The sequence below is a fragment of the Leptosomus discolor genome, chromosome 12 (assembly GCF_034619465.1).
Source record: "Leptosomus discolor isolate bLepDis1 chromosome 12, bLepDis1.hap2, whole genome shotgun sequence".
Classification (NCBI taxonomy): Eukaryota; Metazoa; Chordata; class Aves; order Leptosomiformes; family Leptosomidae; genus Leptosomus; species Leptosomus discolor.
Genome location: NC_141402.1, coordinates 12090612 through 12114752, shown reverse-complemented (window position 1 = coordinate 12114752; position 24141 = coordinate 12090612). Strand labels below are relative to the sequence as shown.

The 24141-nt window shown below is 41.7% G+C and overlaps 1 protein-coding gene across 2 annotated transcripts in view; it reads right to left on the bottom strand.

Moving 5' to 3' along the window:
- The window catches only part of LOC104345048 (mucin-5B), a 45741-nt gene that overhangs the window by 5769 nt on the left and 15831 nt on the right, over positions 1 to 24141 (bottom strand). Inside the window, exons 14-41 of one of the 2 annotated variants that reach the window (XM_086472301.1) lie at positions 23339 to 23433; positions 21710 to 21836; positions 18464 to 18716; positions 17376 to 17428; positions 16889 to 16989; positions 16445 to 16596; positions 14547 to 14685; positions 13852 to 13962; positions 12889 to 13068; positions 12255 to 12491; positions 11201 to 11357; positions 10886 to 11014; positions 10368 to 10452; positions 10126 to 10163; positions 8918 to 9076; positions 8078 to 8143; positions 7649 to 7741; positions 6704 to 6945; positions 6014 to 6191; positions 5466 to 5716; positions 4870 to 5053; positions 4150 to 4342; positions 3311 to 3489; positions 2722 to 2791; positions 2454 to 2575; positions 2055 to 2086; positions 1434 to 1611; positions 368 to 472 (exon numbers count right to left, since the gene is read on the bottom strand). In XM_086472301.1, coding sequence (XP_086328427.1) covers positions 368 to 472; positions 1434 to 1611; positions 2055 to 2086; positions 2454 to 2575; positions 2722 to 2791; positions 3311 to 3489; positions 4150 to 4342; positions 4870 to 5053; positions 5466 to 5716; positions 6014 to 6191; positions 6704 to 6945; positions 7649 to 7741; positions 8078 to 8143; positions 8918 to 9076; positions 10126 to 10163; positions 10368 to 10452; positions 10886 to 11014; positions 11201 to 11357; positions 12255 to 12491; positions 12889 to 13068; positions 13852 to 13962; positions 14547 to 14685; positions 16445 to 16596; positions 16889 to 16989; positions 17376 to 17428; positions 18464 to 18716; positions 21710 to 21836; positions 23339 to 23433 — 3909 coding nt within the window. The remainder of the gene's footprint in view (positions 1 to 367; positions 473 to 1433; positions 1612 to 2054; positions 2087 to 2453; positions 2576 to 2721; positions 2792 to 3310; positions 3490 to 4149; positions 4343 to 4869; positions 5054 to 5465; positions 5717 to 6013; positions 6192 to 6703; positions 6946 to 7648; positions 7742 to 8077; positions 8144 to 8917; positions 9077 to 10125; positions 10164 to 10367; positions 10453 to 10885; positions 11015 to 11200; positions 11358 to 12254; positions 12492 to 12888; positions 13069 to 13851; positions 13963 to 14546; positions 14686 to 16444; positions 16597 to 16888; positions 16990 to 17375; positions 17429 to 18463; positions 18717 to 21709; positions 21837 to 23338; positions 23434 to 24141) is intronic. The other variant, XM_086472300.1, reaches the window with a different exon arrangement.

The following is a 24141-nucleotide window of genomic DNA, read 5'->3' as shown; positions in this document are numbered from 1 at the left end:
TACCTTGGGGGTTTTTTACCCATACTTGAAATTAATTGAGCTTTTATTTATTGTTAACCACCTTGCTGGTAACAGAGCCAACGGGAGGCTAGGTCAGCTATGTGAAACTGGAAATATAATTTGGCAGCAGAGCTTCTGGATGGGTTCAATGTAACCAACATTCAGTATCTGATCAATAACTTACACTCACTGAATACTAGCTACAGAGAACCTACACCAGTTACTCAACCTCCAAGAAAAATGAAAGCACCAACTGTAAAGGCTGAGAGGGAAGGGGAGAGGGTACTGCCTATGATTTTGAATCATGTACAAAAAATGAAATAGTTCAAGGAATAAATAAGACACCTTAAGAAAACATTGTACTTACTACAGGAGAAGATAGGACAACAACCATCCTCAGATATAGCAACCACTGGTTGGAAGCCTAAGTTGCATGCTGTTTTGTTGATAATGCAGGTTTTTATATCACATTCTGCAATAGACAACAGAGATAAAGTAAGCCAAAGCATCCCATCCAGCAGTATTACTTGCAGACAAAGCTTGAACATCCAAGAAATTAGGTAGAAATAGATTATTCTTGAACCACACATTTTTGGAGTCTGAGACACGTTCAGGTGAAGTATCTCTAAGCTTGCTCTACTGTAAAGCTCTTCCCTGGACATATACTTCTGGTCCTTGTTCCTCCTTCTCTTCCCCCACTGCATGTCATCCCTAAAAAAACCTAACGCCCCCATCTCAGAGAAGTGACAGAGAAACAAGTTGGGGTAAAGGTAAGTGAGTCAGAGAGTGGAAAAAATTAAGAGGCAGTGGATGAGAGCCAAAGATGTAAAGGTTGGGACATGCAAGGTAAAGCATCCTGACAGTGCCCACTGCTCCTTCAAGGCATCCAAGGAGCCTAACGGACCTCTGTCTTGGAGCATGAAGGGATGAGGGACAGAAAAACATCCCACCACCATTGCCAGCATCCCCCATCCTGCATCTTCCCACAGGTGCTGGGAATGGCCAGGGTTAGGAACAGGCTGGTGAGGAGGTCCTGTGCTGTTGTGGGCATTTGGGACTAGGAGGATGCAAATAGAAAGGTGAGGGCAAACATATATCAAGAACCTCCACAGGAGTCATCCTCCCTTACTGGATGGATCTCTGTGCAAGGGTCACCTTCTCATCTCAGAAGGGACAAGAGCCAGAAGATCCCATGAAGCACCTGGAGGATTTTTCCAAGTAAGTACCTGGCAGGTCATGGCACTAGTTTAGAATACAAGCTGGACCAGAGAATGGTCTCTTCTGACAGTGAGAGCTCCTGGCACGTAGATAGAAGAAATGACCACTCCAGTGTGTTTGTTTGAATCTGGTACCTGTGGGGTGCCAGATCTCACTTGAGGATGTCTGCTAAAGGCAAATGATGCCACATTATGATGTCCGAATTATCTACTCACCGCAGACTGTCTCTGTGCAGCATGGGTCATCCAGGCGTGCTTTTATTTTGCGTACAAAGCCCTCTTTAGTGCAGTTGATAGGTGGCGATTTAGCACAAGGGCGCGGGAGGCAAGAGATATTGAAGGTCGCTTCATCGCAAGCACAGTATTGACAGTCGTGCTCCCAGGCCTCTCTAGGCTGTGCAAACAATAAGGACAGCAGTTCAGAGGGCAAAAACTAGAAGCATTATGTTAATGAATGCCCGCTGCAAGAGAGTGTAGGGCTGAGGTGCCCTAATTTATTATGTAGGAAAATCAGAGTTCAAATTCCAGAGGGAGAAGAAGGGAACAGTAAGAAAAAATATTATTATTTGCCACCTTCCTTTGCAGGTTTATACATTTCCAGAAGGGAAGCGTGGTAGTTCTACCAGGAAACAGTGATTCCCACAAACTGCTACTTCTGCTTCTGTACCTCAAGTGATTAATAAAGTTCTGGAGTTAATAAACTCTGCTATTTTCTTTCTGTCATTGCAGTTCACTGGTATTTAAGCATAGAATTAAAAGAAGAAACCATGTGTTCATTTTTACCTAAGGTCACAGCACCCAGCTATAGTATAAAGACAGTATTTTCCTTTTACTTACCTGTTTCACTGACCCATCTTGTGCAGTGCAACCTATAAAATAAATTACAGATGGCTTTAATGATATCTTAATCAGGGAAAACAACAGAAGCAGGAAGGCAGGAATAGAATGAAGGTCTTGAAATCTGAGAAACAGCCACAAAGAGAAAGAGAGATCCAGAGTGCAGAGTCACAGGATATGTACCCAAACCAGATACTCCCTCTTTGTTCTTTTGAAAGTTACACTTTCTGCATATGAACAGACAGAAACTGAAAATCTGAAACATTTCCAGACTAACTGGAAAGGATCAGCATCAGGGTCTCCCACATTTCCTCTGTACCCAGAACATCCCCCTTAATGTGCACTTCTAGTCAGGCTCTTATCCCACCTTCCCATCCCACCATTTACATTATTTCTTACCACAGACAGAAACACAAATGCCATCACGATCATTCAGCAGGTATTTTCCATCAGGACAGTAGCATCCCTCAACAAACACTGGTGTGTTATTTTGGGAGGGGAGGGTGTCCATAATGACCTCTCTGTACAATTAGAATTAAACAGGAACAATTGAGAGGTCGGTATGTGTCCCAGGGCATTCAGACACCTAAATCCCAGAGGAACTGAACATCCATCCTTCCTTGGAAATTTTCCAGTTATTGGAAAAGTGCCTTAGGAAATGACCCACCTGCTGAAGCAAGTGTTTCTTTTTGCTTCCCCACACGGCTTATATACCTGATCCTGAGCACAGCTGGCCTCTGTGGAGCGTTACAACACACAGGTTAGAAAGCCCAGACCCACGCATGCCCTTCAATGCACAACGGATGAACTGCACACGCTGACGCAGCCCGCCCCATGGGTCTGTGCAGCCCAGGGAGGGGGTCCCTGCAGCTTCAGCAAGAGGGGATCAATGGATTCAGCAAGCGGCTTGCCAGAGTACTAGTAATTCTTCTGCCCAAATCACTGGGTCCCCCTCCCTGAGCAGGGCCAAGCAAGCAGAGAGAAGCTGTGTTTTGCCATCTAGTGATGGAGCTCTAGGTAACACATGGGACTTCTCAGCTGAGCTGCTCAGGAGAGACTCTGGGCCTATTTCTCACTCGTTTTGCACCAGTTCTGGACTGCAACAACCTCTTTGATTTGTTCCTGCTTTTTCTCAAGTCCAGAGCAGCTCAGGAAAGATTGAAGCCTGATGACGTGGTGGAACACAAACAGGCATGTAGGTGAGGAAAGAGCAGACCAGAGTTGCTTCACCAGCAGCAGGTGTTTCCCAGGCTTACCGCACTGCCCGTTCGCTTGCCTCCTCCAGTCCACACAGACCCCGTGGAGCCCGCACAAGGCTGCGTATGTCTGCATGCTCTGGCACTGGGTGCCGGGGTGCTGTTCTGAGCACCCACTGGCCACACACGCCTCATAGTAGGGCTGTGGGGGGACCACTCTGTGGCACTCGGTCAGGTTCCTTCGCAAAGCAAGGAGACAGACACGGCATGTCACTTCCTTGGGCTACTTCCAACTCAGAACTAAACGCATCCCCACCCGGAGAAAGTCTCAAGGTAAGATACAACCACAAATTGCTCTGATAGGCAATATGACCACACAGTTTAATTAAGAATGAGCTTTACCTCCCATTCTTTACAATGCTTTCAAAGGATGCAGTTTTATGTTGAACTGGCGTCTGCAAAGAATAGTCTCCTGCACATCTCACAGCTATAATTCTATATGCTGACATTTTTACGTTTGACAATCCTGTTTTAAACTACAAAGTTGTTTTAAAAACAGACATACATACTTGCTTACTATATTCTGATTATTTTCGTTTTGATCCAGAGCTTTCAGCTACAGAATTATAGCTAGTTCCTGATTGGCTCCTCGAGAACTGACAGACACAGGGAGTGCCAAGCAGCAGACAGTATTAAGACAGGACTGATTTTGATGATGTGGTTAAAAAATATCTGCCAAACTCAGGAACATTCACACATCAGTTCACTGCTCAGTTTTTCAAGGTATGCTAGACTTCATATTTTCATTGTGTCCTATAAACAGTACACCCAAGTCACATAGTAAAGCACAAAATTATCTTGTGGACTTATTTTTCTGGCACTTATGGGGCTTTTCTTACCAGATGATTTTACATAGATTGGAAGGCTCACAGTGCTGATGATATTGAATCTCAGCTGGTTCTGAGACACCTGGATTACAGTATCTGTTAGTAGGATCTGGGACTTTCCAATCTAATGCCATCTCTTTGAAGGACTCAATAACCTCACCGTTCCTCTTCATAGCATCATCAGACTTCTGGTTGGTGCAGGTACCTGGTAGCAATACAAAAACAAAGTGACAATAGGAGGACAGTTGAAGCTGCTTTTAGAGAAAGCCTGGAGGGAAGTTCTCCTCCTTATGGGAAGGTAACAACACGTGTGGTCCTGGAAAAGTTCAGAAGAACTGTTTGTAGGAAGAAATAATTTGCCAGTTACTCATGAAAACCAGAGTTGATGTGTTGGTTGATACATTTTTCCTGGTGGCTAAAGCAACTGAGATGGCTCTATTTAGCACAGGACTCCAGATTTTGTACATTCCCCTACTGAATAGATATGATCAAGAAGAAGGACTTAAAAAGAGCCTATCTCCATCCACCAACAGACTGTGAACAGAACGAAAGGAAGTGACTCTCTCTCCTGACAGTGTCTTTCCACCGAATAGAGATAAATTATCAAAGTTTGTGAGGCATAGAAATTAGTGGGGTTGCAAGCATTTAGACATGTTTACAAGAGAACGAGAGAAAGGAGGAGGAGCATTTACTGCATTCATTACTGTCAGCTGATGAGATGAGGACACTCACCACACAGTCCCATGGTATTGTTATAAAACTTTCCGAAAGGGAGTTTTATGTAAAATGCGAGTTGACTGTAGGAGACATAAACTTCTAATTCAGGTATTTCAACAATGACGTAAATGCCAGAACTGGTTATTCTGATGCCATTCCTAGAAATGTCTGGAACAACTTTCTTATCATTAAACAAAATCTAAAAAGAAGAGAAACAAAAGGTCTCTATGGACATCCTCCGGTTGAGTAAGGTATACGGTTTGTGCAACTGGAAAGCAGAGCAGCACGAATTCAGACCTCAGGTCACCAAATGAAATCTGTCAAAGGCAGTCATTTAAGCAGTTCTCTATGATTCTTTTTCAATATGTTGTAATTTATATTTGAACACTCATGCAGGAAGAAAATCACAACTTTCAATTCATTTCCCAAGTTTTTAGAATATACAAATTTTTGTTGACACAAAGGAATAGAGAGAAAGCAATGTAATTCCATTTCCTACCCATTCAATTTTTTTACAAGCTTCATCCTTTGTCATGACAGAACATTTGGCAGTACAGTAATATAACTACAGCAAAATAATATTGAGAATTCATTTTATCACAATACTTTACCAAGTTTGTTTCTTTTCCATGTTCCATTGCTTGTGTCAGAGTAACAATAGAGTTGGAGTGAAAAATGAGAAGGGACATTGAACAAATTGCTCCATCAATGGCACCACAGTAGTAGTTGTCTATGTGAATCCAGAAGTTGTAAGAGTCAGGATGAATTGACTTCACAAGGACATAGGTGCAGTTTTCTTTAAAATGATGATATGTTCCATCAAAAGTCACATAATGCTCATTTCCCCATCCACTGCAAATACCTGAAAGACAGAGTGGCAGACTTCAAACTTGGCTTCTGAGCTTCCTGTAAGTACAAGCTGGTTCTAATTCTTTTACTCACTTTCAGTGAGAGCTGAAACAACCAGTTTGATTAAAAAATGTCTAACAAGGACACTCTTATCTGCTCTTAACAGCCAATGGTTTAGCTGGGATTTCTGTTCCGTTACATCATCCTACTGAATTAATACGAACATAATAAAGATGTTGACCACATAGACCTATATTTCTTGAGTCCCAGGTGAACATAACATAAATCTCAGGAATTCCTAAGTACTTACACTGGCACTCAAAGACTTCACAGCAACCAGTTTCATCGTAGTGTTTCGTGAATGGGAAACCATTGACACAGAGTTTCAGTTGCTGAGGAGGGCAAGCCGTGCTGGACAGTTTAATATTGCTTCCTTCTCCCAGGCAAGTGGCAATCTGGCAGTTTCCAAAGTTCCATGTTTCATTAAACTGTTAACGGATTGAAAAAGAAGAGGAGAGGCATGTAACAAAGTAATGTAGCAAAATCTTTAATATTACACACAGCAACTATGCTCCATTCAGTTAATTGTCTAGCATAGCATTATTTGCTATCTACTGTTTCTCTGGAAACTAGGCAGTATGAAACATCTAGCAATCAACAGAGGCTTTATATCTACTTCTGTTCTACAACATTTTGCATAGGACTCAATACTAAGGTCCTGACTACTTCTGATGACAGGACACTGCCAGATGTGGTTTCCCAGCCTTTGTTCAGCTGAGGTAGCTCTTCCCACATACAGTCATTTAGATGTTTCAGGTGACCAGAATAATCTTCAACTTAATCCCTCAATTATCTGGCAGCTTCTGGTATACTTCTAAATCACCTAATTCAGCCACACCTACAGCTGTAGTGGTGGCTATCAGCATCAGAGGAGAACACCAGATCTTGGCTGTAGGCAATGCCGTAGCTGAAGAAACACATCTTCTTTCAAGTCTCTCACCTTTCTGGGAGGAATGAGCTCAAGACAATCGCTCACAGGAGTCCCCGTGGAAGCAGGAACTTGGCTTGTTGCACTGGGTGCAGGTGTTGGTGGACAGGCTTCAGAGTCCGGATCACAGATCTTGAGGGCCTCAGTATGACCAGTTTTACACTCTGCCCAAATTAATTCAATCTGGCACGATGCATTGCAAATGGAGTAAGCACAATGACCTGATATATTCACTGGCAGAGAAACATTTTCTCCTGCAAGGTCAAAACCTGACTGTTAGAGCTGGACTGTGCATGAAACTGGTAATTCTCGAGGCCTATGAATCGCAGATTGGCCACATAGTCAGCCCTGCATTTGGCTAGCTGGGTCTGCCTGTACCCAATTGCCGCATTCGGGTGTGACTGTCTGTCTGTAACTCCTTGAATTCAGTGACTGAACAGGAGCTCGAACCATCCAAATGGCAAAGGCTGTGGGCGGGCTACAGGCAGCTAATCTGAAATTGTCCTCTTAAGTACATTAGTGGGAATTGAAAATGAGTACAAAAGGAGAGAGTACCAAACCCATCACTGAGTGCATCTGGTCTTCACAAAGACCAGGAGATAGGTTGTTCAGGAGCTAGTAAGGGACAAAGAAGAGTTTTCCCTCCTCTGTCTTTGGAATATGACTGTGCATTACAAACCCACGTTCAGCAGCTTGGGATTCAGGGTTTGTGCTGGAGATCGATGAAGTTAGCGTCTGGTATAAGCTTCCTTCCTCCAGGGATACTCAAACCAGGACAAAGTTATAGGATATGGGAGAGTTGTTCTGAAGTTTTTAGTTACAGTTCAAAGATGTAACAAGATTGTGGTAACGGGTAAGTGCAGAAGGCTGAATGAGCACCTGCTGAAGCACCTTTATCTAACAGTACATCTTCCCACATTGACACTACAGAAAAAAAAAATTTGCTTGGCTTCTCACCCATTGGTATCAATTGTCCATTGTCGCTGCAGAAGCAGGGAGTGGCTACCATTGACAACGGAGGTGCAGATGTTACAGGTTGCATATGTACTTCTGCAGGAAAGGAAATAAATTAGTATGCAAATCCTCTGCTACTCTACTTTCAAGCCCTATGGCATCTATTATATTCTCAACAGTCACAAAAAGAGGAAAAAATAACCTTTTTATACCCCCACCACATTCTGTACATGTACACACTAAAATGGTCCTCTCTGTATTTATATACACTTTTTCTGTTACACTGTGTGCTACTAGAATAAAACACACACACACTCCCCCTTGTAGTTAGGTTTTTTTCTATATATATTACACAATAAACTGCCCATCTACTATCCCTTATTCATTCCAGTTTAAGGTTTCTTCGAACTTTCTAATCCTACAGGATTTCACCTGACTTTGGAGAGGTGATTTCCAGTGGCGCTCCAGTTTGCTTTTTAATGCCTTGTTGCAAAGCTTCTGTTGGTTTAAATACAGACAGATCATTTAGACATTTTACTGTGCCACCTACACTCTGCTCTCATTATACTCCTTATTCCACTTGTAACACGTTTAGTAAATACCAAACACACAGGCTCACCATCTAGACTTTAGGTCTTCTACTTACTTCAGTAGAGAAGATAACTTTTAATTTTCCTCTGTATAATTTGCTACCAGGATAATACACATTTTTTCAGACACTTATTTTTGTTTGCTATAATCATGTGGCAAAATTCCACCTTTTATTTATTTCTTTTTACTTCCTGATTTCTGTTCATTTACATCCCCTTCACCCTGAAACTTTTCTTTTGGGAAGGGAGTAAATTGCCAGGCAGCTTTATTTTCTTGCTTCAGTGACCCATTTGAAACTGACTTAATCCAATGCAGCAAACAGTACAATAAGAACCGTAGCATGATATAGGTGATGAGAAGGAGGAAACCAAGGTTTAAAAGTATGAAATACTGAGAATAACACCACCAGTGTCAACTGCAGTATGCCCGAGGTTATTGTAAAAGCTGTACTGAAAAATGGCCAAATCTCTCCGTTCTCTCTTTACACCATTGACAGCAAGACTCTATGAAAATTACACTTTTGGTCCCCATTACAAGATTCACAAGCTCTGACCCCTCATTCCTGAACATTCAACCGCCTTAAATTCTGTGCTTATCCTAGACATGCAGCAAGACGGAGGATTCTTATTACCGTTACAGACCTTCATAAAATCACCACCAAACCTCGTATAAATCTAGTACCTTGTGCTGGTGTGGATGCTTCCCTTCCGCAAGGGAAGAGTGTTTTAATGATCACTCCGTCAGGGCCGCAGACAGCATCGCTGCACTCAGGCCCATATACTTGGCTGTACACAGTTTCATTTAAGGTGTAGGTCTTTCCATTGTAGCAGCAAAGGCAATCTGAGGCATCAAAAGAGCAAATGCTGTGGTAACAGGGGACACTTGTAATACAAATACAAATGAAGAGAAAACCAAACTCTGGATTTACCCTTCTGTAGCTCATATCATCAAATACGAATTACCTGGCTGAAAACCTTTCTCAGTTTCTACTTGAGAAGTTGCACTGGGAGTCTACCTCATTTATTTAAAGTGGGTTGTATTTTTGTTGTTGCTGGTGTTTCTTTGAGTCAGCTTGCACAGAGGAATTACTGGCTGGTGAAAGCATCAGAACTGGCACTGTCCTCACCCAGCACGGAGCACAGGTGCATTCCCTCTTGGTAGGGAACATGACTGGGATTACTGCCTTGCTGAGTGACAAAACACTGGCTCAGAAGGGTTTGCGCAGCAATTTCCATCCACTAATGAGGAACGTGCAGTGATAAACAATTTCATTTAAATATGTGAGAAGCTCTCCACATTTTGGAGAATGTATATTCTGGAACCCAAAAGAATATATCTATTACTGTAACAAAATCAGCAAAACTGAAGATGTGTTGTCTATCATGTTACCCTGCATTTTGGGATGTAGCTTCTCCCAGATATGGGAATGAACCGATACCATACCTTAAGCAAGTGGGCCCTTTAAGCACACCAACACATCTCTCATAGCTGTCTAGGCTTACTATGAAATTAGGAAATAGCACCTCTACAAGATTTGTCCTGTTCTAGAAGTGCTCATTAAACAGGTACCATGAATTGCCTGCTTCAGACTACTTTCTCTCTGTCTTCCTTGACTACCAAGGAAGTGTAAACGTGGAGAAGTGGCATTTGCCTGGGTGAGATGAATCCCACATTTCACACCTCTCCTTCCTCCCTATGATTATCATTTAGACAGTTCTTCAGATCAAAGGCTGAGTTTTGCTTACCAAATTATATCTGTACTGCTGTGCACCCACCTATTGAACTAGCTAGTTGGAGTCCGATTACCAAAACACCTGCAGTAACATGTGGTATTGGGTTGTTTCACTCCTATTGTCACTCAATGAATGGTAAGGGTGGTGAAAAGTTACCTTTGGAGTCTTCAGTACATAGTTTCTCCTCAGAATCGCTGAAGATAAAAAGGAGAAGACTTGTTTTATTGACTTGAATCAGTATGCAGAATAACAGTATCTGCAATGTTTATCTACTTGTTCATAAAAGCCTGCTTCTGGAGGTTTAATGATAATTGCCACTGCCTATGAACATAAACCAAACATTGCCCAGTTTGTCCTTTCCAGTCCTATTCTACCTCTCTCTCCATCAGCTGACCCACCATGAAGTGCAGTTGGGGAGGGAGACACACTCCCTGCTCTCCTCGTCAAAATATGGCTTGTCAGGACTACACTCTGGGTAACAGCCTGGAAAGTTAAAGTAAAAAAAGCATTCTTAGTCTGCTTTACATAGGTTTGGGAAAACACATAAATACCTCTATAAGATGCAGATTTGATACAAAAATGAATGTGATCCCAGTATGAATGTTCTTTATACTACCAATTGTTTTACCATGTCCTCTTTTTCCCTCTCCCCCAAAAGTTTTAATTATCTGATAAGATAATAATTCTTTGCAAATTTAGACTGAATGACCTTTTCTCTCTCCCCATATTTAAAGGCAACAGGCAAATTATGCTATGCATGTCACCATCACATGGGGAATTAGCCCAGGTGAGGCATGGTCAATGAGCTTCTGTGGCAAATGGGATAGCCTTTCAGCAATCTTGATGCTTAAGACATTTAAAACCAGACTAATAGCTCCAATTCCCATAAACTGCATCAAAGTCAAGCAAGGATTACCTTCTAAACTGTACAGCAAGTTCCCACATTTCCCTTGTGGGTTCCTGCAGGTCTTTAGACAAGGGGCTCCACAGGGTTTATAGAACCATTCATGTTTGTCAGGTGGGTTGTAATAATCACAGAACACAGCTGGAACAGAAGAATAAAAAACCTCCAAATCTCAGACACTGGGCAGGGGTTATTTTCTAAATCTTCTAAACAAGAGCTTGCTCAGTTACACATGCACAGCGACGTCAGAATTCTCTTCCTTATCTCCCGTGTGCCTGAGCACATGGAGCACTGCTTTTTTGTACGCATTTTCAGTGCAATACTTACGGCAAATGGCAGGCGTTCTCCAGTCGATACAGACACCAGCTCTGCTGCAGCTTCTTGAATAAGCAGCAACTGAGGTACAAAAGCACTCGCAGTCCCCCACACTGTCACAGCCACAGAAGTCAGAAATACAAGATTCATAATATGGTATTGGGTTCACCTATCAAAATACCAACAGATCTGTTACTACAGAGGTACCTGCTGCACTGTGTTTCAGTGAGAGAAAGGGCTCTGAATTTCTGTCATCCATTGGCTGTTTCTTTGGCAGAACCAGGCTGAGTCTGTGACAGGCAGGGATTGTCATGAAGGAGCTATGCTATTTTAAAATAGGTAGTTTTCTATTTTCACTTGCGTGGTAGAATTGGACTCTAATCTTCTCATTCTCATGTATGTAATACTGGCATTTACGCTCAAAATGTCTTTCCAGTGTAATTTCTGCAGGACTGAGCCACCTTGCTTTGGGTTAGCACAACTACATAGTGTGTTCACCCTCTAACTGAGAGACAGTGATTAAGTGAGTATAAAAGGAAATCCTATTTCCACTGAACTTCATGTCTTTTGTGTTTTAACCTGTGCCATCATGAACTAACCAAGGAAATTAAGCCAAGTTTGCTTTTAAAATGGCTTATTAACCTGCAATGAAGCTTTGTATAGACATTCTTATTAAGAATTAGTAGCCCTGTTTCTGTTTACATTAATTCAATTTGTGTCTAAAATAAACCAAATAATTAATCTCTTTAGGTAATTTGAATAAACTTTCCCAAGGATCCCCATACATGCAGTCCTACACTTGCTTATCTCTAGATTTTGCAGTCTGATACCTATCTTTTTACTTCTGGTGGCCAACTATTATTTCTTTGTCTTCAGTCACGCAAAACAGGCACTTCTGTTTCCTCAATACTGTGCAACAGGATTCAGCTGGCATAGTCGAATTTGAGAAAGGTAGCCCTTGTACTCGAGGATGCTGTGTAATGGCCTTTAATGGTAAAAATTTGTGTGCAAATGTTCTGCATAATAGCAACACCTAGTGTGAAACTACTGAGGACAAGAGGATTACCTTACTGTGACAGGCTTCAAAGATGTTACTCTTAATGATGCTGCAGTGCTTCTGTCCCAGGGCAGACTTGAAAGGCTGATCGGCACACAGGTCTGTCATGTTTATATTTGAGCAGGTGCTTGTTATTTTCCAGCTGTTTCCAAACTCCTGGATGCTCATCTCCATGGACTGCCCTCTGGTTGTGAAGTCATTCCGTGAACGGCCATCGAAGTCCCCACAAAGGCCACAGACTTTTCCCTGAGTAATTTGCATAGGCACAGTAAATGGTTTGGTTATTTTGAGTGCAGCCCACTGTTTGACAGAAATAAAGTAGAGAACAGGCCAAGGCGAAATATCTGTGAATTTCTAAACAGCCATCAAAATACAGCATAGAAAAAGCTGGATTTGAGTGATGAGATCACTCTGTTAGCCCTCCAGTACTGCGAAGTGACTGGCTTTACTTCTAGCTCCAAATATTCTGGAGCATTTCATACTGACTGAACAAGAAAATAAAGCACAACACATGGCCATCTTGCTTCTTCTTGTCTACTGAAATGAACTCTTTTCCAAGCCCTGCTTTTCAAACCGGGGGTTCCAGTTCTGGATGCATAACTTTGAGTTTGAAATGGTAATTCTCAGTGCATACCATACCTACCTGGAAAGATGGCGCCACGTGAACAACAACAGTAGTCTTCTGGTCCCACATGAAGTTCATCCCTTGATTTGTTTCAATCACAATATAACCTCCTCTGAGATCCACTTTGTAATTCTTCTCAGCTCCTGGATCAGTGGCTATCTCCTGAATTCTTCCTTCCAAGAGCCTGATTTCACGGCTCTACAAGAAACCGATACATTGCATGGAAGAAAATCAAATAGAAAACTTAGTGAATAGCACTGGTATTCTGCCTCTTGTCTGTCTTCATGTATTTCTGTAGTCTTTACACTGCATCTTGGTCTGTTGCCAGATGTGTGAGCCACAGACCAGACCCACTGAGTTCAGTGGGAAACATCTGCCCTTGCATGACAAGCCTTACCTCACGGCCACAGAAATTGTCCTCATTCTAGATGAAGTCTGTTCTGCTGGTGCAGCAGCTCTGGAGTGCAGGGGCAGTTGGGCATGCTAGAACACCCCTTGTCATGCTGCTTTGTTTCACCATCCCCTCACCCCCCTCACCCCCCCACCCCCCCACCCCCGGCTATGCAAGAAATCTCTTTTGTGTACACTTTGGGGAAATTCTACGCCTAAGCTGGAGGGAAACAACTCTTCCCTCTGTAGTTCCATCTACTCTGTGCTCAAACCATGCTACAGAAACATGCTCCTCTGAAAACTTTACTATCGCTCCTATACCACTAATGTCACAGACGCAAATACACACACACACGCACCTACATAGAGTGCTGGTGACTCCCTGCATCTAACCCCTCACGTGCAGAGGTGTCCAGCCCTGTTAACACCAAATACCTAAACCTTCCTCAGCTTGCTTGCCTCTGCTTTCTGGCTGTTCGACTTCCACAAGTACTCTCTAGCAGCAACTGAGTTGGAATATAAGGGGATACTACACTAATAGCTACAAAATCAAGACCACAGCTCCTCTGTTACAACCAATTCCAGACAAACCTCAAAAATCAGTGTGATCTTTAGGGAGCAGATGGAGAGTGACTTCCCACAGGCGTTGTTCTGAATTACAATTCGGAAGGTGCCAGCATCCATGTTATTGGGGCAAAAATCCTTAGAAAAATAGATAACGTTGTGTTAGATCTTTTCAAGCAACTAGACCAGTCTTAAACAGGAATTTCAAAGAGAAAAGCTATGGAAAAAACTGAGTTGTTCGTAGTACCAGTCCTGCACAGCCGAAAAGGTAAAATATTTTTTCTTAAAATTAGCAAAACCAACTATAATTTGGGGATGACAAAATGTCTCACCGAGTCCTGAGGTTAAGGCTGATGCGTTAATCTCTGCGTGCTTGTGTCACAACAAAAATGCTGTCAGTCTTGGATGGGTGAGAGAAACTCTCAGCTTTTCAACACCACACCAAGTCCTTTCCCTTGCAGGTGCTGGAATTACATCAGGAAAGGACTGTCCGACCCAGGAGTTAATCGTATAGTGCCCTCTTGTGTCAGTTCTGAGGGTTAATTTCTTTGCTTTTATATGGAAAATCTCACTGTATCTGGTCTAGGTGCAAGAGGAGGGGAGGAGGTTCCGTTAATCAGTGTTGACTATTTTGCATGGGATAGCCCTTTAATTACTCAGACTGAACCCTACAGTGTAAGCTGTGAAAAGCGTATGGGTAGAAAAGTGAAAAATATTGATACCTGAGCTAGGATATAGTCACAGTCTCCCAGGAAATCAAACTTCTCCCCATCAAAGCTCATGTAATGCCCGTTTCCATACACAGTGCAAGTTCCCTTGCAGGGATTTTCTGTGCAGTTCCACTGCCTTTTGTTACAGGTGCTGGGAGGCAAAATGCAAAAAATCACAATCTTTGTTTGAAACGTGTTTTTTCCTTAACCCCAAACAGGGCAGAGTAATTCGAAGATTTGTCTTTTGCAGTACTTCAAAGAAAGCAATCGTCTCACTCTTCCGTACTTACCCTCTCAACTGCTCTGAGACTATGCCATGACATGGCTTACTAATCAAAAATTTCATGTTTACTACCAAGATGCGTTTGAACTTTGTCTATTTTCATTCTATTTTTTCCTTCAAATGTGTTTCAACAATTTCTGAATATTAATCTGTGAGGTACCATGTGGTCAGGTTCTGTTCCTGACTACAGTGGTGTGAACCAATATTCTCCCTGTCTTCCCTTGCTGTATTGGGTCTGGCCGAGATGGAGTTTTTCCCCCAGCAGCCCTCATAGTGCTGTGCTTTGTACCGGTAGCTAGAAAGGTGTTGATAGCACATCAGTGTTTTGGCTGCTGCTGAGCAGGGCTCACACAACATCAAGGCAGTCTCTCCAACATCCCCCCTCACCAGTAGACAGCGTGTGGGCAAGATCTTGGGAGGGGACATAGCCAGGACAGCTGACTCAAACTGACCAAAGGGATATTCCAGACCATATGACATCTGGTCAGCAACAAAAGCTAAGAAAAAGGAGGGGGAGTGGGGGCATTCGTTATTATGATGTTTGTCTTCTGGAGCAACCACTATGCGTACTGAAGCCTTACTTCCCAGGAAGTGGCTGGACTTGCCTGCTGATGGGAAGTAGAGAATAAATCTTACCTGTTTTTCTTTGCTTCTATGTGCAGCCTTTGCTTTTGCTTTATTAAACTGCGTTTATCTTCACCCACAAGTTTTTTCCATCTTATTTTCTCCCCACCCCCATCCTGCTGAGGAGGGGAGTGATACAGCACCATGGTGGGCACCTGGTGTCCAGCCAAGGTCAACCCACCACAACTTGATAAACTCTACCTCCAGTTCAAGGGGACCACAGACAGAAAATTTTAGTTGTTATACCCTTGACACAGAGACTACAATTTTTTTCCTCATGTGTGTCCTATTCTCATACAAAACCAAAGCCCTCACTGCAATAAAACCTCTTAATGGGCTTTGTGATATCAACTGCTTATCAGGGTTTGGCTTCACATGTTAAATTTGATTGCCTGTACCACTGGTGATCAGACCAAAGTGTTTCTGGCTCTTATTTTCTGTGCATCCTCTTGGCAGGGCTGTACAGTCTCATCCTCACTAAATAATGGGCAAGGATTCAAAGCATTTTACCCACCATGATCAGTAATAACAGCGAAGGCTATGGTGGAGCAACTAGAGCATTCATTTATCTTATTTGAGACCTACACACCCAGCAGCACTGCAAGTCACTGGAAGATTGTTGCAATTCCTCCATCCTCTAAATTCAGTCCTTTTCTGGGGTTCAGCTGTGCCCAACAGACACAGACTCAATTCCCTCTTGTAGAATGACCAGCCACAGATCAGCCTGGATGAGCCTGGCACTTCTAAAGCTGGTGTGGAAGTAGTTTGTAGAAAAGGATGGAAATTGTTTGACAGAAGATCTTGGTACTTGTTCTCCCCCAGTGCAGGCTTGTGCAGTGTGTTGCAGAGAGGAAATGTTTCCCCTTTTATTTTTACTAAAATCCTGATGAAGAGCTAATGATGACGAGGAAGGCTTCAAAATGCATCCTGCTCCACGGGCGCACTATGCACTGACAATTTTAACAGCCTTTGTTATAAAACACAGCTCCCTGGAATAACATACCATGTGTTGCAGTCCACTTTGATTGTTTCCCCAGGTTTATAAAAGTGTCCTCCATGGACACATGGGCATTGATCTTTGGGAATACATCCTCCACTGCCATCCAATACCAGCCCATCGGGACACATGCAGCCAGAAACACATTCTGTAACATACTGCGTATTCAAAGATAAAACATAAGGCAACTCGTTAATGCACAGGAAGTACAGGGAACCAGCAGAAGGGCTACCTCTGGATGCCAAACTTTTGGATTTTTAAAAAAATCCTGTGAGTTAGTGATAATCAGACTACAAGTACCACAGCTGCATGGGTAGCTATAGCTCTGTGTTATCAGTAAAGTAGTTGGTCTCTGAACAGTGTAACATGTTACCACCAGTGTTTGTTGAGGACAATCATACATGCACAATCATGTTGTCCCATGCTCCTGCTAGGAGGTGAAGTCCTTACACAGTGCATGTCCTGCGTCTTACAACTTTTCTGACACTCTGATCCAATCGCACCAGGACCTGCAGAGCTGCAATTGAAGTAATACATGGGAGCTGGACAATCTATAGGAGGAAGAAAACATTTTAGGAAGGTAATTTAGTGAGAGCAATAAAGATGCTGTCAGCAATTGTAAAACAGAGCAGAGCATTTCAGAGGGCAGCATGTGTCTCTTATTTACAGTTTCTGTTAGCTTTTGCTTCTGCCCACCAACAGTGCAGGGAGAAGGAGGCAGATAACTTCTAAGCGTGGGAAATATCTTAATCCTTTAAATGATTCAGCAAGTCTGGCGACATTTTTACAAAGACAACTATTATCAATAACCAGCACATTTCAGGGAGAAGGCAAAAATGTGCAGAATACTAAAAAGTTATAGAAAGTGAGAGATAACACAGAAAAACCTTATAAATACTAGCTAACACGATAATGCCATTTTTTAACAAAATCTCACCTTTTACCAGGACAGTTTCTCCAATGCAGTCTAATCTTCCTTGAATGCATTTGCTAAAGAGATTCCATAAAATGAAACACATCAGCTCTTTGCACGTTTCTCCCTAGCTATAGAGAAAGCCACAGCAAATCTTCACTAGTCACACAAATAACAAATTCGTATCAAAATGAGTATTTGGTACAGCTATCGGGTTCACAGACATGGATTACCATTCCCAGAATGAAGGTTAAGACACCTAACTCTTAAATACTCCTCCGGATCTGGCACTGGTTTACTGCACATTTTCCCTAAATCAAGCTTTCCTAAGCATCTATTTTCTACTCTGTGAGATGAGACTACTTTCCTAAATAATAGAGCTCTTAAATCACTAAATGAATCTGTGTTTACAAAATAGTCTAGAATCCACAGAAAAAAACATGGGAGTTAGAAGAGAGAGAGAGAGAATACGGAGACATCTAAAGATACAAATAAGTTGTTTGAATAAAAGAGGCTTCCCCTGATATTTGTTTACACTGCTGCCCTGAACTGGTTGAAAATGAGAAAATGACAATTGTTTTTCACTGTAGATGCAAATTAATTATGTTATTGTTAGTATTTTCCCAATTTCTTCTTTTCTCTCTCTCTCTCTTTAAAAAACTCAGTTTAAAAACTGAGATTTTGGATTTTTTCCATGGATCACTTTTATTTCTTAAATAGTCTGCAGGATGGTATGTTGGAGGGTATGTTTTACTTTGCTTTTTCATTTCGAAGCCAGAGACTCCCCCAAGACCCCTGTCTTCCAGAAAACTTGTTCCCACTGTGTGTGGATATTTTTTACACAACAATGAACTTTGCACAGAGATAGATTGCAAACATCACTCTACATAAGGTGTTTTCAGGTTCTTGTTTGCTAGCAGGAATATGGGATCTTAACCTTTGCTGTGGCTGCACTTCCTGCCAGGGGAATATTTGCTTTGGTACAATCTAGGAGAAATTTGTCATTATTTCTTATGCTAAAATGACAGCATTCAGTGATTAGAGCAGGGACTTCCCCAACGAGCCCTGACATCCCTCAGGTATGCAGCCTTTGCATCATTAGAGCAGCTTACCACATCAGTTTGTCCTCTTGGAAGGAGTTGCCAGGCTGAACAATCTTGCCTTTGTAGTAGCAGGGACAGTCATCTGGAGTTACACATTCCTCCTCGTCGTTGATGTAGGTCCCTTCAGGGCAGCCGCAGCCCTCCAGAGGAGCAATCTGAACTTTACACAGCGGATCAGGTTCATCCAGCGAGCGGCAAGACTGGTTACAGTACTTCACGCTGTAGTTATAAACCATAGTCTCAGGACACTCCTCAGAGGGATCTTTGCAAGAGAAATAAAATAGATGTATGGTCTTCTCTGTGCAATCATCGCTCATGCTGTTAACACAGCTTTCTGCATGTTGGTAGCCATCAATGTACTTTTTGCAAACTAGAAGACCTTGTCTCCAAGTGGTCTGGGGCAAGTCTGCTCACATAACCTAAACTATGTGACACTGAATACTGAAATACTCAGCAAAGAATAAGGGAATCAGTAGAATTTTGTAATTTTTACCGTTTAAATTTCTATCGTATGCCAAGAACTGAGACCAATAACTTCTGACTCATCCTTGTAGTTAAAAATTAATTTTCTGTCTTTTACTAATGGTTTCTTTGGCTGGGAATAGTTCAAGAAATGAGCATATTTTGAGGGGTAAATTTTGACATCAAATGGGCAGTGCCAAGGAACTCTGCTAATTGTTTGATACTACCAAAGAAAGTGTGTTTGAATTCTTATAGATGTCTTGAGGAAAACTCTTGTTGTCATCCTCCAGGGAAATGAGAAACAACAGTTTCTAAGACTTGTGGATGGATCAAATAGTTAAATACCAAAATCTAAAGAGTCAGCTGGCCCTGTAAGACAGTGAAAAGCTGGTTAATTTTCACAGGCTACAAAGAAACAACACCTTCAAAACTCTGCCATAAAATCTGCAGTAGTGATCCATAGGAACGACATCAAATTTTGACAGGAACTATCACCCACATTAAGACTGTGGTTATCAAGAAAGCCTGACATCCAGATTCCTCTGAAATTCAATGAGAACTGGGGATCTAGTCATCTTGGACCTCCTTCTAACTCACATCTACAGATTTAACCCCACAGCTGTTTTTCAGATACATATAGATGTACTAGAAGGTACAGGGGAGTTGTTCTTGGGCAAGTGTGCTAAGCAACTTTGCAGCAACGCTATCACCATAGTGGCAACTTATGTGTTTAAATGACACTCTGTAAGGTTTTGCAGTCCATGACCATAGTACACTTTCTTAGATTAGTTACTGTGCTAGGCTTGTCTACACCTTCAAAACCACCACTCCACCAACAAAATCCAGTTGTTTTCTGGTCTTAGCTGGAGCAGACATGATATCGCATGTATAAATCAGGAAGGCCATATTTTCCTACTTCATAGGCATACCATGAAGATGCAGCAACTGGTATTTGCAAATCAAAATAGGTCAAATAAGAAAGATATTAATAAATATGTTGAACATGAATTTACATCAGATTCACCTGAATAGGTGTCTCAATTGTTATTTATTTATGCAATAAATTAATCTGTTTACTTTCTCCCTTTAATTTTTCATAGAGGAAAAAGATTGATTTTGGTAAAGTGAGATCGGGTAAGTAAAAGGTTATAGTAGTCATAGTCACAGACTTGTAATCTTAGATCACACACATCACAACTGGTGGCGTGAGTGCAGAGAACATGACCATAGCAAAGGTAGCTTCAAGCTAGCTTGCACAAGGAACAGTAGAAAAGCAGTGCCATGACTTGGCAGAGGCTGCTAACTCCAGTGGTCTTCGGGGTAACCAGCAACTCAAGTGATGGTTCATGCTTCCACTAAAGATTGTGTCGCATACACGCACCGCCAAGAGCTGGCTAGTAGGGTTTACTTATTTCATACATTCTATGACTGCAAGGCGGACATCCTGCCTTGGATGCTGCCTGCAGCCCGGCACAGCTGGAAGAGCCTTTCAAACTCCCGCAGGGGCACAGACCACCAAGAGTGACTGTTCTGGCCCATTTATTCTTTCACTCATGAATAGTACGACCTTCAGTCTTATCTTAGGCATGTTCCTAAAAGATTATTTCTTCTTAAATCAGGCCTAAAATGATTGTGCATTTTTTTCCCCAGGTTACTGCACTGTTTGAGTCAATATTACCTACTGTGTCACGAGTCTACAGACTTCAGTCTAACCATTGTAGCAAACCAGTCTCACTTTGGCATTAAAAATGTCAGTAATTCTACGTTGATAACAAAGCTTTCAATAAACAGGGACTGTGTCTTGTACATAAATCTGCATGATTCTAGGATAATTTGCTGTGGACTACACTGTGTTCCCTTTGAGTTATTTCAGCACAGGTTTGTTAAATTGTTCTTACTGCAATCTTAAATGCCTTTGATAAAGCACCATACCAGTCACATTGTTTGTCTCTGTTAAATATCCCAGCTAGCTTCTAAGTCAGGCAATTAAATAGCTCATAGCTGCATTAAAGCTGCATAAAAATAGTTATGTTTCCTATTCAGATGTGGTACTAGTCAAGAAACACACATCTATTTTCATATTGATATAGGCAAATCTCACTTGAACTATCTGATTGTCACTGGAAAAATGGAAATGTTGAAGTAAAATTAGGAAGCTGGGACATTTGAGTTTTATTCTCAGCTCTGATACCATCTCATAATAAATTCTGGCAGTGCCAAAGGAAAGTATATACATATATACAGGATTTAGTGATAATGTGTATGTCTGAGACACTTCTATTCATTAGATAGTCCTGAGCTGAAAATGCCTTTAAACACTTTCACATTCTCAGATGTCATCAATATATATTTATTAAAAACCAATACTGTTTTACTGTAATATGGAAAAATGCAGTTAATGAGTGTGATGCCATTTGGCAATGTCTACGACAAGATGGCTGAGACAGACTGCAAAAAAGGGATCAGAATTTAAAAACATGGAGAGGGCTGTGTGTTCAAAACTGACGTAACTGCAACTCCTTGTTGTGATTTGATCAATACACCTCATACTCCTTTGCTTCTCTGAGTACTGAATTCACCTAATATTTTACATAAGGAACACGCACCATAAGAGCATGAAGTGGACATGAACTATTTTGGCAGGCAGAAGTTTTTTGTGGAACATATGCTTATGCTGGTTTTCAAAGACCCACTAACTTGATGACAGAGCACAAAAGATGCTGACTGCCACAGACTGGCCTTTCCTGAGGCTGTTCCCCCATATTCCCACCCAAGGTATTCTGGGATGCATACCACAGATGCCCTGCCTCCAGCCCTTCAGGGACACGCCTGCTGCAGCACAGTCTCTGGAGTAAGTAGAGAGCACACTACACAGTGCCACTTCGCTCTTGTCAGCATTGCAGGTGTCATACATACATTTCTAGGGGACAGAAAAGGACATGGGTATTATGCCCAGCTCACAGAAGAAACAGGGAAATGATGTAGCAATTCAAAAAGTAGTCAACCAATATATTTTTGAAAAAGCATTATTACCAGTGAAGCTTAATTTGTAATGGCTCTAAGAGAAAAATGTATGCTAACGAAATCCTATGCAAACCTGAGAAACAGGAAATCAATTACAGTCGTGTAACTGCAATGACGTTATGTCTAAAAGCCATGAATAGATAAATAATGACAAGGGCACCTATAGTTCATTAAAGCACTAAGAAATGTCTATACCAGCCTCCCATGTGGATGTACAAACTAGGACATGTCAAAATATGTCACCTGAAAATATACAGAACTGGAAGTATTACAGAGCGATGACTGGCACTTGTGTACCTATCTAATGTGTAGATAAGATACACCCAATTAAATGACAGGTGTATAATGGAAGATGGCTTAATAGGGAATCATATGTAATGACATCTAAAGAGCTAGCTAGGCAAGTACAAAGGGGATTTAAAGCTCAAGTTCTTTTAATTGGGTGACTGGACAGAAGAACCCAGATACAGCCAGTCACTCAAGAGCAATAGGGTTGTACTGCATAGATGATGACTTATCCTGCCATTACTGATGTCATGGAAGACACTTCCATGAATCATGGTTTAAAATCTGATGAGATCAGCAGGAGCAACAGACATATCCATAAGAAACCGGTTACTACTTTTCTTTAATTGAAAATTGCAAAATCCTATTTTATTTATAGTTAAAATGAATTCTCAAGCAGACATATTTTCTGAGGGAAACTGGGGAGAATTAAAGCACGTTAAAATTTAGGCAAAATTTCAGGGTCAGATATTTTCTCAGTAAGTTGTATCGCACACACCCCCTACATGAATCTTCTGCGTTCTTGCAGAAACTTCTTTACTATTCACATAAATGCGGAAACTCAGCAATGTGGAAGCTCAGCCAGCTTCCTCAGCAGCATTGTAGAGCTATACACCAGGAGTACTTACGGACAGCTTCTTGTGTCCTAAATACGAGGACACTAACATGATTCTGCAGTAATAAATGGGATAAAAATGATGTAAATATAGTATATATTCTCCCCTTAGACATGAATTTTAAACCAAGTCAGAGGGAATCCATGGGGCTGAAAAAGCTCTCAGTTCAATTTCACAGAGAAACTCTGATTCAGCTTTTCAAAGAGTGAATAGTTTTCAAGAACAGTAAACTTTTTTTTTTTTTTTCTATTTTACTTCTGGATCGTGCAACAGAACTGTCAGTGGTGGCAGTCGCTTAATATTTTCACAGTCACAGCCAAAAAGGCCCATCATATCTTGCATAAACTCTCATTTTGTTCTTTTTCTCAACAGCATCAGTGAACTTCTTTGCAAACAAGCATTACTGTAATCTATTTCCCTCCCCTAGGCCAGACTACCTTCATGGTAGATAAGACTCTGGACTAGGTTGAGCCACCCATTTAGACCAGTGCCTTACCTTGATGTACACAGAAGGGTCTACAACAGAATGGCAGGCAGCAAACACACCACTTGTATTAGACAGAAGAGCACACCAATGCTGGGCAAATTTTTCTGAAGTGGGAAAAAAATATCGTTGTCCGTAGTCACTTAAACCATATTATTATCTGAACCAATGTTCTTATCAGGTACCACACAGAACTAGAATGTCCTGAAGTGTTCAGATAATGTCAGAAGAAAATATGGAGCATTAACATATCGAGGCGATAAGCATAGGCGGATGGGTGACCAGTCATCTCCCTAAGTGAAAAGTTTCACAGTTCCAAGTACTAACATTATTACTGTGGCTGCGTTTGCAGAACATCTGCAAAACCTCCCCATTTTCATCGTTTTCCATCCCACTTTCCTAATTCTTTACACTCAGGCAATTCTTTATAGTCAAGCAAAAACATCAAGCATGTAATAATGAGTGAGCTGTGTAGCTAGAGCTGCAACTTCAATTACGTGGCATGTGGCAGTACCTAGGAGAGTGCAGTCTGAATCCTACATGTATCCAAAGCGAGACACCAGACAGGGTACCTAGTACAGTACAATGCTTGCTGAAGTCAATGCTGTTGATAACTTATTTTGACTTCAGCATCGCCATAACAACCTAGGCTGGATGAAGACCCTGCCCAAATGTTGACAACCAGGTATGCTCTGCCTTAAACCTAGATTGTTCTCATTGATGCTGTGTGTGGTTTTCAAGTCATCAGTGAAGAAGGTGTTGGCCCTTTCTCCAGCAGTGCAGTCTTTTTGTTTTAAAGCAAAACTGTCACCTTA